At 40.9% G+C, this 14,963-nt stretch overlaps 2 protein-coding genes across 4 annotated transcripts in view; one reads left to right on the forward strand and one right to left on the reverse strand.

Annotated features, from left to right (window-relative positions):
* The window catches only part of PLA2G12B (phospholipase A2 group XIIB), a 28,496-nt gene extending 22,406 nt beyond the window's left edge, over positions 1–6,090 (forward strand). For 2 of the 3 annotated variants that reach the window (XM_007963091.3, XM_038009069.2), the window contains one exon: positions 4,939–6,090. In XM_007963091.3, the coding sequence (XP_007961282.1) occupies positions 4,939–5,060 (122 nt within the window). In that variant the 3' untranslated portion in view covers positions 5,061–6,090. The remainder of the gene's footprint in view (positions 1–4,938) is intronic. The other variant, XM_007963092.3, reaches the window with a different exon arrangement.
* A 1,115-nt stretch (positions 6,091–7,205) lies between these two features.
* OIT3 (oncoprotein induced transcript 3) overlaps positions 7,206–14,963 on the reverse strand; it is a 40,217-nt gene continuing 32,459 nt past the window's right edge. The window contains exons 8-9 of the mRNA XM_007963096.3: positions 10,395–10,494; positions 7,206–8,334 (exon numbers count right to left, since the gene is read on the reverse strand). Of these exons, the coding sequence (XP_007961287.3) occupies positions 8,164–8,334; positions 10,395–10,494 (271 nt within the window). The 3' untranslated portion in view covers positions 7,206–8,163. The remainder of the gene's footprint in view (positions 8,335–10,394; positions 10,495–14,963) is intronic.

Genomic DNA, 14,963 nt, shown 5'->3' on the forward strand with positions numbered 1-14,963 from the left:
GTCGGCCCCTACTGGGAGGTGTCTCCCAGTTAGGCTGCTTGGGGGTCAGGGACCCACTTGTGGAGGCAGTCTGTCCGTTCTCAGATCTCAAACTCCATGCGGGGAGAACCACTACTCTCTTCAAAGCTGTCAGACAGGGATGTTTAAGTCTGCAGAAGTTTCTGCTGCCTTTTATTCAGTTATGCCCTGCCCCCAGAGGTGGAGTCTACAGAGGCAGGCAGGCCTCCTTGTGCTGTAGTGGGTTCCACCCAGTTCGAGCTTCCCAGCAGCTTTGTTTACCTACTCAAGCCTCAGCAATGGTGATGTACCTCCCCCAGCCTCGCCGCCCCCTTGCAGTTTGATCTCAGACTGCTGTGCTAGTGGTGAGCAAGGCTCCGTGGGCATGAGACCCTCTGAGCTAGGCGCAGGATATAATCTGGTATGCTTTTTGCTAAGACCATTGAAAAAGTTCAGTATTAGGGTGGGAGTGTCCTGATTTTCCAGGTACCGTCTTTCACGGCTTCCTTTGGCTAGGAAAGGGAATTCCCTGACCCCTTGCGCTTCCTGGGCGAGGCGATGCTTCAGCTCACACTCCGTGGGCTGCACCCACTGTCCAACAAGCCCCAGTGAGATAAATCTGGTACCTCAGTTGGAAATACAGTTGGAAATGCAGAAATCACCCGTCTTCTGCATCACTCACGCTGGGAGCTGTAGACTGGAGCTGTTACTATTTGGCCATCTTGGAACTTCCCTCAACATATTTTCTTTATCCATTCATCAATTGATGGACATTTGTGTTGTTTCTACCCTCTGGCTATTATGAAAAATACTGCTATGAACATTTATGCACAAATTTTTGTGGAAACATATGTTTTCATTTCTTTTGGGTATGTATCTAGGAGAGGAATTGCTAGGTTAAATGGCAACTCTATGTTTAACATTTTGAAGAGCTGCCAAACTGTTTTCCAAAGTGGCCACACCATTTTGCATTCCCACTAGCAAATTGTGAAGGCTCAGGCTCTTCCACATCCTCACCAACATTTGTCATTATCTGTTTTTTTAATTATAGACCCTATTCCCTGTGAAGTTGTATCTCATGGTGATTTTAATTTGCATTTCCCTAACAGTTACTGATGTTGGGCATCTCTTTATGTGCTTATTGGCCATTGCATATATACCTGGATGTCTATTAGGATTCTTTGTCTCTTTTTAAATTGTGTTGTCTTTTTATTATTGAATTGTAAGAGTTCTTTATATATTCAAGTCCTTTATCAGATATATGATTAGCAAACATTTTCTCCCCACCTTTTTTTGTTTTTTTCCCCTTACTTTCTTGATGGTATTATTTGTAGCACAGAAGTTTCAAATTCTAAGCCGAATTTATCTATTTTTTAATCTGTTCTTTTTTCATTTGTACTTTTGGTGTCATATGTAGTAACGCTTTGCCTAACCCAAGGTCACAAAGATTTACTCATGTTCTCTTCTAAGAGTTTCATTGTCGTAGCTCTTAACATTTAGGTCTGTGATTCATTTTGAATTAATATTTGTATATGGTATAAGAAAAAGGTCCAATTTCATTCTTTTCTATGTGGATATTCAGTTGTTCTTGCACCGTTTGTTGAAAAGACTATTCTTTCCTACATTAAATTATCTTTGCACCCTTGTCAAAAATCAATTGACCATAAAGGTTAAGATTTATTTCTAGATGCTCAGTTCTATTCCACTGATCTATGTCAGGACCATGCTGTCTGTTACTGTTGTTATGCAGTAAATTTTGAAATCAAGATATGTTCTTAAACTGTGTACTTTTTTGTCAAAACTATTTTGGACATTCTGGATCTCTCACATTTCCATATGAATTTTAGGAACTGTTAGTCAATTTCTCCAAGGAATGGCAGCTAGAATTTTGAGAGGGTTATCATTGAATCTATAGATCAATTTGAGAATATTGCCATCTTAACAAAATTATATTTATATCAATGTCCTTTCCATTTATTTAGGTCTTCTTTATTTCAACAATGTGTTTATAGTTTTCACAGCACAAATCTTGGACTTCTGTTACATTTATTCCTAAGTATTTTACTCTTTTTAATGCTATTGAAATGTAATTGTATTTAAATTTTATTTTCAGATCATTTACTAATAATGTATAGAAATACATTTGATTTTTGTACATTGATCTTATATCCTGCAACACAGCTGAAATAACTCCTTAGTTCTAATTGATTTTTTTCATGGATTCCATAGGGTTTTCTATATATAAGATAATGCCATCTGCTTTTCATCTTCCTTTACAATTTGGATTTTTAAAATTTTTTTCTCTTGCCTAATTGCCCTGGCTAGAGCTTCCAATACAACATTGAATAGAAGTGAGTGGACATTCTTGTCTTGTTTCTGATCTTAGAGTAAAAGCATTTCGTCTTTCACTATTGAGCATGATTGTTAGCTATGGCTGTCTCTAGATGGGCTTTATCAGGTTGTGGGAGTTCTCCTCTTTTCCCAGTTTGTTGAGTGTTTTTTTTTTTGTTGTTGTTGTTTTTAAATTTTTCTTCTTCTTCTTCTTTTTTTTTCCTGAGACAGAGTTTCACTCTTATGCCCAGGCTGGAGTGAAGTGGTGTGATCTTGGCTCACTGCAACCTCCGCACCCTGGGTTCAAGCGATTCTCCTGCCTTGGCCTCCTGAGTAGCTGGGATTACAGGCACCCGCCACCATGCCTGGCTAATTTTTGTATTTTTAGTAGAGACAGTGTTTCACCATGTTGGCCAGGCTGTTCTGGAACTCCTGACCTCAGGTGCTCCACCCGCCTTAGCCTCCCAAAGTGCTAGGATTACAGGCATGAGCCACTGCATCTGGCTGAATGTTTTTATCATGAAAAAGTGTTGGATGTTTTCAAATGTTTTTTCTGCATCTATTGAAATGATCATGTGGTATTTGTTCTATATTCTATTGATATAGTGTATCATATTAAATGATTTTAGTATAGTTTAGCATTCTTAGGCTAAATCCCACTTAGTCATGATGTAAACCTTTTTATATGTTGCTGGATTCAGTTTACTAGTATTTTGTTGAGGATTTTGCATCTATAGCCACAAAAGATACTAGTCTATAGTTTGTTATTTTTGTGATGTCTTTGGTTTTGGTATCAGAGTAATATTGACCTCGTAAAATGAGTTGGGCAATGATCCCTTCTCTCCTAATTTTTAAAAAAGTTTAGAAAGGATTGATATTAATTCTTTAAATGTTTGGTAAATTCTCCAGTAAAGCCAAGTAGAACTGGATTTCTTTGGGGAAGTTTTTAATTACTAAATCACCAGCTTGGGTTAGTAATTGTATTTGTATACACTAACAAGCTATTCATATTTTCTATTCTTCTTGAGTCAGTTTCAGCAGTTCATGTCTTTCTATGAACGTGTCCATTCCATCCAAGTTATCCACATTTTTTGGCATGTAGTTATTCATAGTATTCCCTTATAATCCTTTTTATTTTTATTTTTTTGAGACGGAGTCTCACTGCGTCACCCAGGCTGGAGTGCAGTGGCGCGATCTCGGCTCACTGCAAGTTCCGCCTTCGGGTTCACGCCATTCTTCTGCCTCAGCCTCCCGCGTAGCTGGAACTACAGGCACCCACCACCACACCCTGCTAATTTTTTGTATTTTTCATAGAGACAGGGTTTCACTGTGTTAGCCTAGAGGGTCTCGTTAGCCAGGAGGTCTCCTGGCCTCTGATCTGCCCGCTTCGGCCTCCCAAAGTGCTGAGATTACAGGCATGAGCCACTGTGCCTGGCCCTAATCCTTTTTATTTCTGTAAGATTGTTGGTGACATTTCTCTCTTATTCCTGAATTCGGTAATTTGAATCCTCTCTTTTTTTCTTGGTTAGTCTAGCTAAAAGTTTGTCAATATTTTTTATCTTTTCAATGAACCAACTTAAAAAAATTGATATATCATTCACATACCGTAAAATATACCCTTCACTTCAGTGGTTTTTGTATATTCACAGAATTGTACAATCATCACCACAATCTAATTCTAGAACATTTTCATTAGTCCCAAAAGAAACCCTGTAGCCATTAACAGTCACTACTCATTACCTTCCCTACCCCACCCCAGCCCTAGACAACCACTGTTTTACTCTCCGTATGGATTGCCTATTCTGAAAATTTCATATAAACGGAATCATACAATATGTGGCCTTTTGTGTCCGGCTTCTTTTGCTTAACATAATGTTTTCAAGATTCATCCATGTTTTAGTATGCATCAGTACTTCATTTTCCTGACCATTCTTGAAGTTTAAACTTAGATATCTTACTTCCTCTAAGATACCTCCCCTAATAACCCTTGCTGCGAAGGGATAGAGACCCTTTCTGTGGGCTCCCATACCACCTTGGGGTTATTTTCATCATGAAGTAGTGTAGCTATCTGTTTTCCTGTCCACCTCTTTATCCAAACCGTGGAGTCCTTAAGTTGAGGATGATGCCTTTTGTCTCTATATCCTTGGCTCCTAAGACAGTGGCTAACGAACATATCCAACACATGCAAATATTTTTGCATCAATGAATGGTTGTTCATCCAATACCTGAACAGTGAAAACTATAGGCGAGATTGGGTGTGTTCCGGGTGGTATGTCCATAGATGGGAAAGCTATGGAAAATATAAAAGAGGGAAGTCTTCTGCAAAAACATTCCCCATGGAGTGAGCACGGTGGTGTGGGAGGTTCTGGTTGCTCACCTTTGTTTTGACCAAGGGCCCACGTGCGAGGGCACCTCCAGGTGTCTTCTGCTTTATTGGATTGGGTGGGAGCTTTTCTGAGAATGTTCTCCGAAATGTATGCTCTTCCTTTGAATTCTGTATTTGGATTACTGTCTCTACTTTCCTCTGGGTATCATGTCATCTCTGGAAATACAGTTCCTCTTCAAAATTACTCAATGTTAACCTTTCTGTCCCTCTTCATCTTTTTCAAGTAGCCTGTGATTCCCTGGTTGACACTGTGTTCAACACCGTGTGGACTTTGGGCTGCCGCCCCTTTATGAATAGTCAGCGGGCAGCTTGCATCTGTGCAGAGGAGGAGAAGGAAGAGTTATGAGGAAGAAGTGATTCCTTCCTGGTTTTGAGTGACACCACAGCTGTCAGCCTTCGAGATGTCAATCTTCAAGTCAGCGTGACTCATTCGTTCTTCCAACAGTTTGGACACCACAAAGCAGGAGAAAGGAAACATTTTTCTACACCTGGAAAGTGAGTCCTATCCTTTGAGGAAAATTGAAAAAAACATGGAGTGGTTTGAAGGCTACTCTTCATTTAAGACTGCTCTCCCCAACCAAGACACGTTGCCTGGAAATTCAGTTCTTAGCTTAAAGACTAAAATGCAAGAAAACCCTGCAATTCCTGGACCTGACAATTATATTCATGAGTGAAATTCTGGGGAGTCCAGGCATTTGGGAGGCAATGACTTTCTGCTGGCCCATGTTTCAGTTGCCAGTAAGCATCTCACATTTAATAAAGTGTACTTTTTAGAACATTTGGATAGAGATGAATGAATTCCATTATCACCAATATGCTTCCATTTCACTTAGAAGAGACCAAAACCCAACCTGGTAAGTTCCACCGATGATCACAGTTATTCCCACTGATGCTAAAAAGAGAAAACAGGTGGGCAGGTTCAGAGGCTTACCTGATTAAGGCCAATGGAGGGGAAGGTCAGATGGAATTAGATCTCTGAGGATTCATTTTTCCCTTCGATGACCTAACCCTGCTGGTGTTCCCAGTTACTAAATGATGTTAGAGTCATGCTAAGATCTGAGATGTATTTGGTAAGAGTTACTAACGGAGCTGGCTAGGAAAAGTCCCTGCAGCCTGTCGGGAGTGAGAGACAAGTGGCCATTCCCTAACTTGCGGGTCACAACCCTAACCATGGATTAGAATCACCTGAGAATCCTTTAAAACAAACCAATAAAGAATACACACTGGTATTTTATAAATGTTTTCCAGGTGATTCTGCTGCACAGAAGGGCTGGGGGCCACTAATCTACAGCAGAAATTGGCCCACTAAGTCCTGTGGACCAAGCCTAGCCCAAAGCCTGTTTTTGTTGTTGTTGTTTGTTTATTTGTTTGAGAGGGAGTCTCACTCTGCCATCCAGGCTGGAGTGCAGTGGCTAGATCTTGGCTCACTGCAACCTCCGCCTCCTGGGTTCAAGTGATTATCCTGTCTCAGCCTCCTGAATAGCTGGGATTACAAGTGCCTGCCACCAGGCCTGGCTAATTTTTGTATTTTTAGTAGAAACGGGGTTTCACCATGTTGGCCAGGCTGGTCTCAAACTCCTGATCTCAAATAATCCGACCGCCTCGGCCTCCCAAAGTGCTGGGTTTACAGGCGTGAGTCACCACACCTGGCTCAAAGCCTGGTTTTGAATCCTTTTTTGGAATAACCATGCTCACATTTGTTTACATATTCTCTGTGGCTGTCCTTGCACTACAACAGCAAAGTTGAGTAGCTGTGACAAAGACTGCAGGGCTCAGAAAGCCTAATACATTTACCAGTTGGCTTTTTACAGAAAAAGTTGTTGACTTCTATCTAAATCCTTTTCTCCTTGCCCTTACTTTTGTTAATTTTACTTTTCTACTAAGAGCTATTAAATGTAGCATTTTGTTTGTTTGTTTGTTTTTTGGGATTTGGGGTTTTTTTTGAAACAAGGTCTCACTCTGTCACCCAGGCTGGAGCACTACCATGGCTCACTGCAGCCTCAACCTCCTGAGCTCAAGCAATCCTCCTCCCTCAGCTCCCCAAGTAGCTGGAACCACAGTGGCACACCACCATGCCAGGCGAATTTAAAACAATTTTTTTGTAGAGACGAAGTCTCACTATGTTGCCTAGGCTAGTCTTGAGCTCCTGGGCTCAAAGAAATTTCCCACGTTGGCCTCTGAAGTGCTGGGATTCCAGGCATGAGCCACTGAGCCCAGACGGCAGCAACTTTTAAAAACTAAAAGCAGAAAAACTTTTCTGATCTTATGTAAAGGCCATAAAATTAATTGGCATATAAAGAAATTGGAGTTAACTGCAGATAAAATTTATCTTTGTGGTTTATATTTTTATTTTTTGTGGTTTATAAGTTTATTTCAATAAAACTTATTAAGTACCTACAAAACAGAGTATGGCAGAATTGTATACTTTTTTCTACTATCTTATCAACCTGAGGGTACAGAATACCAAATAACAGGGAATATGGTACCAAACTTTAATTCTGTTACATCTCATTGAAGCACTTAAATACATGTTGATGAATTTATTAATATTTATTAGGTAAAAATATTTCACTTAAGGCAATATATTAGAAGTATCAAAAGATGGCCGGGCACGGTGGCTCACGCCTGTAATCCCAGCACTTTGGGAGGCTGAAGTGGGTGGATCCCCTGAGACCAAGAGTTCGAGCCAGCCTGGTCAACCTGGAAAAACCCCATCTCTACTAAAAACACAAAATTTAGCTGGGTGTGGTGGCGCACGCCTGTAGTCCCAGCTATTCAAAAGACTGAGGCGGGAGAACTGCTTGAACCCGGGAGGCAAAGGTTACAGTGAGCTGAGATTGCGCCACTGCACTTCAGCCTGGGTGACAGAGCAAGACTCTATCTCAAAAAAAAAAAAAAGAGAGAAAAAGAAAATAAGTATGAGACAGAAAAACCAAATACTACTTTTAAAATTATATACTGTTTTATTGATAAACTTCCAAATCCCCTATCATTAGTCTGCATTTGAATTGAAATTACAAGGTATAACTATTATTTACATATTTAAGGAGTCACTGGGTATTTAAGTCATAATTTCAGTAACTGTTTAATTTTTCTAGGGTTTATAACTTGAAATATTATACCTGGCTTCTGATTTTATGATCTGATTGCATCGTACACGAGGTATTTAAGTGTAGGAAGGAAATGAGAGAAATGGGGTGAGTGTCTTTCTGGGTAGACAGTTTAGTTTTCAGCCCTAGAAAGATGAAACCCCACCCAGGCCACGTTGTTCAGCAGTGCTGTGGCCTGTGCCCACCGAATGGACCAAATCAGAGTGAGTTGGTGCTGGGAGTCTGAACTCACAGTGTGAAGTCTGAGCCTAGGTGTTGGCGGATGTTCTTAGGGGGCCTGTGGGAGAAGCTCCAAAGAGCAGAGCCACCCAATACAGGGACTCGAGGTGTGGCTGCGAACTAGTCCTCCCAGTCGATACGGATGGGGCCGCCTGTTAGCGTCTGGCTCTGTAGACCGGCTGAGTCCTCTCCTCCTGCCCCGCGACGCATTCGCCGGTGGCAACCCTGGGCACAGCGGGAATGCTCGTCCAACACTCCACAGACAAGAACCCGGCAGTGCAGAAACACTTCCTGAAGAGATGATCACGGTTGTTAATAAAAACAATAACTGCTGCCACTTGGGGGGCACCCTCAAAGAGCCAGACACAACACTCAATGTTCCCAAGCATTAACTCATGTAATCTTAACAAGGACACCCACAAGCAGAGGTTATCATCCCCGTTTTACAGATAAGGAAACAGACAGAGAGGTTAAGGAACTTGCCAAAACGTACACATTTAGTAAAAAATGTGGTAAAAGTTGCATTTAAGTCACGTGGGTGATTAAAAAACCCATATTCATAACTCCTGCATGGAGCTGGAACAGAAGAGGCCTTTGTGAAGCAACATCTACTAGAACATCTTCCTTCTTCACACCAAGGTCTGGGGATAGCATTGGCTCCCATGCACTTGTGCTGTCAAATAACCAGTGTTCTCTGCAAGCACCTTTCTGTAGGTAACTGCCTGGGCTTCCTGCCTGATTGAGGGCGATCAGGATCAGCCATCATTGTCAGCAGTTGTTCTGTAACCACGGTATAGCTGGAATGGACCCGCATATACTTACAAGCAGTGTGGAAAAGAATGTCGGCCTCTTCAACTTCCTTTTGTTTAAATGTTTTGACAACTACACTCTAACAACAATGATAAAAAAACTTTCAGCTTATCTCACTACAACCTTTTCTATATAGCCCTTTATAACCTCTATCCATGAGTATACATGTTTTTTTAATGTAATATATTTAATATGCCTGTAAATTGCTATGACAACAGTTTTTATGTCTGCTTTTCCCATATTTATCATTTTAATAACTCTTAATATTGCATTAAATTGATATACTGTGGCCCTTAGCCCTGTTTGGGGCTTTTTCTTCTACCCCCTTATAACAATGCTCTACAGACACTTCCAACACACCTTGTCCGTTTTGGCTTAAAAATCTTTTTGGGGCCGGGCACATTGGCTCACACCTGTAATCCCAGCACTTCGGGAGGCCGAGGCGGGCGGATCACGAGGTCAGGAGATCAAGACTATCCTGGTTAACACGGTGAAATCCTGTCTCCACTAAAAATACAAAAAATAAGCCGGGTGTGGTGGGGACTGCCTGAAGTCCCAGCTACTCGGGAGGCTGAGGCAGGAGAATGGCATGAACCCGGGAGGCAGAGTTTGCAGTGAGCCAAGATCACGCCACTGCACTCCAGACTGGGTGACAGAGCAAGACTCCGTCTCCAAAAAAAAAAAAAAAAAAATTTTTTTTGTTTGTTTTTAGGGACAGGGTCTCATTCTCTCACCCAGGCCGGAATGCAATGGCCTGATCATAGCTCACTGTAACCTTGAACTCCTGGGCTCAAGTGACCTGCCTTAGCCGCCTGAGTAAGCTAGGACTACAGGTGTGTGCCACTATGCCCAACTAATTTTAAAATTTTTTGTAGAGAAGAGGTCTTGCTATGTTGCCCAAGCTGGTCTCAAACTCCTGGCCTCAAGCAATCCACTTGCCTCTTGTTTTGTTTTTAAGAAACTGTCAGAATTGGAATTTTTAGATAAAAGAATATGATGATTTTATGATTATTATTACATATTATCAGACAATGTTCCAGAAAATGTACCAATTTATACTGTTGCTGTATACTTCTCCCTGTAACTTTGTGTTGTATTTTATAATTTTCATAAATTTAATATGTATAAAATGGTGTCTTATAATTGTTTTCATCAGCACTTAAGTACTATTTTCAGTGAACATTTCACTATTTGTCTTTTCTGTGAATTCCCTGTCCATATCCCTTGCCATTTGACCAATCACCACACCGACTTTTCAACCATAACTGCCCGCAAAGATTTTAAATTAAATTATGATCCTATAGTATTTTCTTTGAACAGCACAGTGATTTTGGCAGGGAGTGGGGTGTGACATGCATGAAAGGGTTAAGCTTCTCAATGGCCAGTTTCTCTGTATTTTTTCTTGAGCCCATGCAGATCCTCACAGTGGGCTCTTGGAATGTCAATATATTGGGACACCAAAAAAAAAAAAAAAAAAAAAAAAAAAAAAAAAAAAAAAAGGCTCAGGTTCAGGGGTTATAAATTAAAGATGTTCAACTCACCTTGTGGTCTTTGCCCACAAACTTGAAGACAGGGACCTGGAAGTGCTTTGCTAGGTGATCCCGGGATGTGTACTGCTTTACCGAGTCATCTGAAACACAGCTGAAAGTAGGGCAGATAGCACATAAGACTTGATTGCTTCAACAGAGGTGGAAAAACAATCTAGCCCAACATTTTGGCCCAAGGAGAGCCAAAGGGGTGGAGGAAGCTGGACTGTACTCAAGCTTTTTGGGAATGAAAGAAAAATTAAACTTTTTGCTGTGAAGGCCTCTTCAGACCTAGCCTTTTTCACTAATAGCGTCTGTCCCATTTGTCATTCGCTGTACTCACAAACTGGACACCAGGGCTTCCTGTTAAGTTAATGCGTTTAAATGTTGGCAACACCATTTATTTCAGATACCTTTTGCTAGTAAGGCTGTCTTTCCATTTGCAATATACTGCAGGAATTCTGTCTCTATGTACCTTAGTATTGATTTGAGAAGGCTTTTCTTTAACAAAATTTATTAACGATGTATTGGACACCGAATAGCAACTGACCACTGAAGGGGATACAAAAGTTAGGGAACTGCAGTGCATGCATCAAAGTGACATAAATATCCAAGTTTCTTAGATAATAACTGGTTTAATTGGATAAAAGTCATGCACCTCCAAATTGTTTTCTCTTTTCCCAAATTTAATGTTAAATTGCAGTTTGATAGAGTTTTGGGGTTTTAATCTCAGGTCTACTGCTTAAAGTGAAACTCCTAGGTTCACCTCAGGGTTAGCTGGGGGAAAAGAAGCACTCCTGGCTGGGCGAGGTGGCTCACGCCTGTAACCCCAGCATTCTGGGAGGCTGAGGCAGGAGGGTTGCTTGAACTCAGGAGTTCGAGACCAGCTTGGCCAACATGGTGAAACCCCATCTCTATTAAAATAATACAAAAAGTTAGCCAGGTGTCGTGGTGCCTGCCTGTAGTCCCAGCTACTCGGGAGGCTGAAGTGGCAGGATCACTTGAGCCCCGGAGTTCGAGATTAGCCTAGGCAACATAGCAAGACCTTGTCTCTAAAAAAAAAAAGCCAAGTATGGTGGTATCCCCCTGTAATCCCAGCTACTCAGGAAGCTGAAGCACTAGAATCACTGGAACCCCAGAGGTACAGACTGCAGTGAACCATGTTCGCACCAGCTGAGGCCAAAGTTTTGGATATTCATGAAACTTCTTATAGGCCAAGAATCACCCTCATATTATTTTTCCCATTCTAGATTCTAGAGGATTTTTTTTTTTCTGGACATAGTTGCCTTTTAGTGGGTACCTAATAGTTCCTGTCTTCTGGGCCAGGAAAAAAGTGGGGGTCAGATATTAAAGCCGATTAAACTAGGTTCTTGCTCCACATGCACAGACCACTTTTTTTTTGTTTGTTTTCTTCTTTTTTCATTGTGTTTTGAGACAGGGTCTCACTGTTGCCCAGGGTGGAGTGCAGTGGCACAGTCACAGTTCACTGCAGCTTCCACCTCCTAAGCTCAAGCAATTCTCCTGCCTCAGCCCCTCAGTGGGATTATAGGGGTGTGCCACCATGCCCGGCTAATTTTTTCATTTTTTGTAGAGATGGGATCTCACTATGTTGCCCAGGCTGGTCTTGAACTCAAGACCACTCAAGCAATCCTTCCACCTCAGCCTCCCAAAGTGCTGAGGTTACAGGTGTGAGCCACAATCGTGCTCAGCCAGACTGCTTTCTAGTTCCTTGCTAACTGCTGTTTTGGTGCACTTAAAAATCCAACAAAATTATTTTAAAATAAGGCATCTTGACTAGCGTTATTACCAGCACCTCATTCCACTGAACTGAAAAGGACCTAAACATAATGTGGTTTCAGTTATTTCTTGTATTTATTTATTCATTTTTATTTTCTTGAGGTAAAATTCATTTATACCCTCTTCTGATGATATTCTATAGTAGATATCCACAGCATACCTAATCTGTGCAGAACACCCTGCTGGCTGCCGCAGAGGACGTAAAGATGAATCATATGGTCTCTGATGTCAAGGAGTTTGTAGTCCAGTATCTTAAGATAATAGTAAGCCTTGATATTAAAATAGTACTTTTAATCTAAGTGCCTGAGCATTTTCAATTTATCTTTATCTCAAAATAACTGCTTTTTTCTTTAAAAGAAAAAATGAAGCAGAAGGGGTTATTACAAGGTAACACATTGCAGAATGGAAACCAGGACAAATGTTGGCTCTTGATTTGGGGTTTGCTGTGACTAACCAATGCTAGTTCCGAGCACCAAATTCAGGCACTGAAAGTAACAACGGTATAATGGAATCAAAACTAATTCCTTATCAAAAACTTATTCAATGCTTGATTTTGAAATTTAGTATGTTTCTTTTTCTGGTAATTAACTTTCTAGCTATATTTTGCTTAGGCTTATGTTAAATCATTTTGTATTCTCAGAGCATATGCCAACAAAAATTAGAGGGAGATGAATCAGATGTGTTCAATATCAGCAGAGAAGCAACTTGATTTAAATTTAAGCCGAGGACAATGAAAAATCAAAGAAACGAATAATCAAACAATTTATAAATATAAATAAAGTGAGTTATGTTTATTTTAGGTCTGTGGACTAGCCCCAAATTATGATTATTATAAAGACTCTTTCAATTATTTACTTGGCAAATATTTAATGACCCTTACTATATGCTAGGAATTAAGGAAGAAGAAAAAGGAAGAAGGATTTTTAGTTCAAATGGAGAAAGGTGCCAGGAAAGTCTTCATGGAGGAAGTAAACTCTCCATGAATCTTGAAGAACCAGTAAGGATCAGACAGGAAGAAAAGGTGGGGAAGAAGACATCGGGCAGAGGAAACAGCATGTGCAAAGTCAGAAGGGTGTTCAGGAGTGACAGTTTGGGAATTGTCAATAATTCCCTTGGGCAGGAGCAGAAACTGGAGGGGCTGAGGTCAGACGGTAAGGGCCCATGAGCCACGCCAAGAGCTGGAGGATCTCGCACACATCATTCTTGTACAGCACCACAGACAGGATGATTTACCTGCTTACAAAATAGGACCACACTGCTGTGGTTTTCACATTTTTGCCTATGCTTTTCTTCTTCTAGAGCATATATATTTTTTTCTCTTCTGTATGTGATAAGGACTGGCAAAATAAATAGTGCAGCTTCTTAGAATTGTCTGAAATAAAAGTAAATATGACTGGGCGTGGTGGCTCACGTTTGTAATCCCAGCACTTCGGGAGGCTGAGGCAGGTGGATCAACTGAGGTCAGGAGTTCGAGATCAGCCTGGCCAACACAGCAAAACCACGTCTCTACTAAAGTACAAAAATTGGCTGGGTGTGGCAGTACATGCCTGTGGTCCCAGCTACTTGGGAAGCTGAGGCATGAGAATCTCTTGAACCTGGGAGACGGAGGTTGCAGGGGAGCCAAGATTGTGCCACTGCACTGCAACCTGAGCGACAGAGTGAGACTCTGTCTCAAAAAAGAAATAAAATAAAATAAAATAAAATAAAATAAAATAAAAGCAAATGGTCCTCACCAAGAGTCTGAATAACACATATATAAATAAGTTTCACAAGCTCTACTAAGTTTGTAGGTTACATGTTTTTCTCAGTGAGTTATGATTATATTCTTATTTTTTCAAAAACTAAATATAAGGGGCAGGAGCAAACTTAGGGTGAGAAAAATGTTCATTATCTTGATTATTTTGATGGCTTCATGGGTATACACATTAGAACTTGTCAAACTACATGCTTTAAATATGTCTATTTATTGTATGTGAATAGTACTCCACTGAAGTTATTTTTTTAAAAAAAAGTAAAAAGGAACAAAAATCTATCACTGCAAAAAAAGTAAATCTAGTTCCTGAAAAAATAAATACAAAATGTTGCTTCTTCTTTTCAGGTTAAAGCTTTTTAGAAAGCACCTTAGCATGGCAAGAAATTCACGTATCTGCAGATGCCCTCTGCTACTGGCCATCCAGAGTAGCTCAGGATGACAGACTTTCCACATTATGAAAATGAGCTTAAGGAGGCTACAAGAATCTGAGGCTGGAAGCACACCTTCTGAGAAGCAGACTTACTGACCAAAGCTAATAAAGAACCATTAAAAGGTTTTCAGCAGGGAGGTGACAAGATCAAATTTTCTGTTTGAATGGATCACCCGGGGGCTCTGTGGAGCTGAGATGTGAAAGTGAGGTTTCAGAGGCTGTGTCAAGAGGCTGCTTTGCTGTCCAGGTGAAAGACAATGCAGGTGGGAATTAAGACAATAGGAATGGAATAGAGAGGACAGGGTTGGGGCATTGCTATTTGATAAAAAGCATCTCAGTTGATCCTGTGTGCATTAAGGGATGAAATATCACTGTGCAAGAGATTGATAGCATCTGGTGAAGGTTGGCTGTGGTGAGAAACAAGAGGAGTAAAAGCAGCGTAGTAATGTCCAAGAGCCTGCAGGCCAGCCGGCAGAAGGCAAACCCCCAAGGGCACTGAGCGCCTCATACTGGACCATTCTCCCTTTGGTTAAGCTGCAGTTCCTGACCCCACCTGAGACTGTGTACCACCTGACATGGAGAACAAGGAAGAAGCTCATGAGAT

The sequence above is a fragment of the Chlorocebus sabaeus genome, chromosome 9 (assembly GCF_047675955.1).
Source record: "Chlorocebus sabaeus isolate Y175 chromosome 9, mChlSab1.0.hap1, whole genome shotgun sequence".
Lineage (NCBI taxonomy): Eukaryota > Metazoa > Chordata > Mammalia > Primates > Cercopithecidae > Chlorocebus > Chlorocebus sabaeus.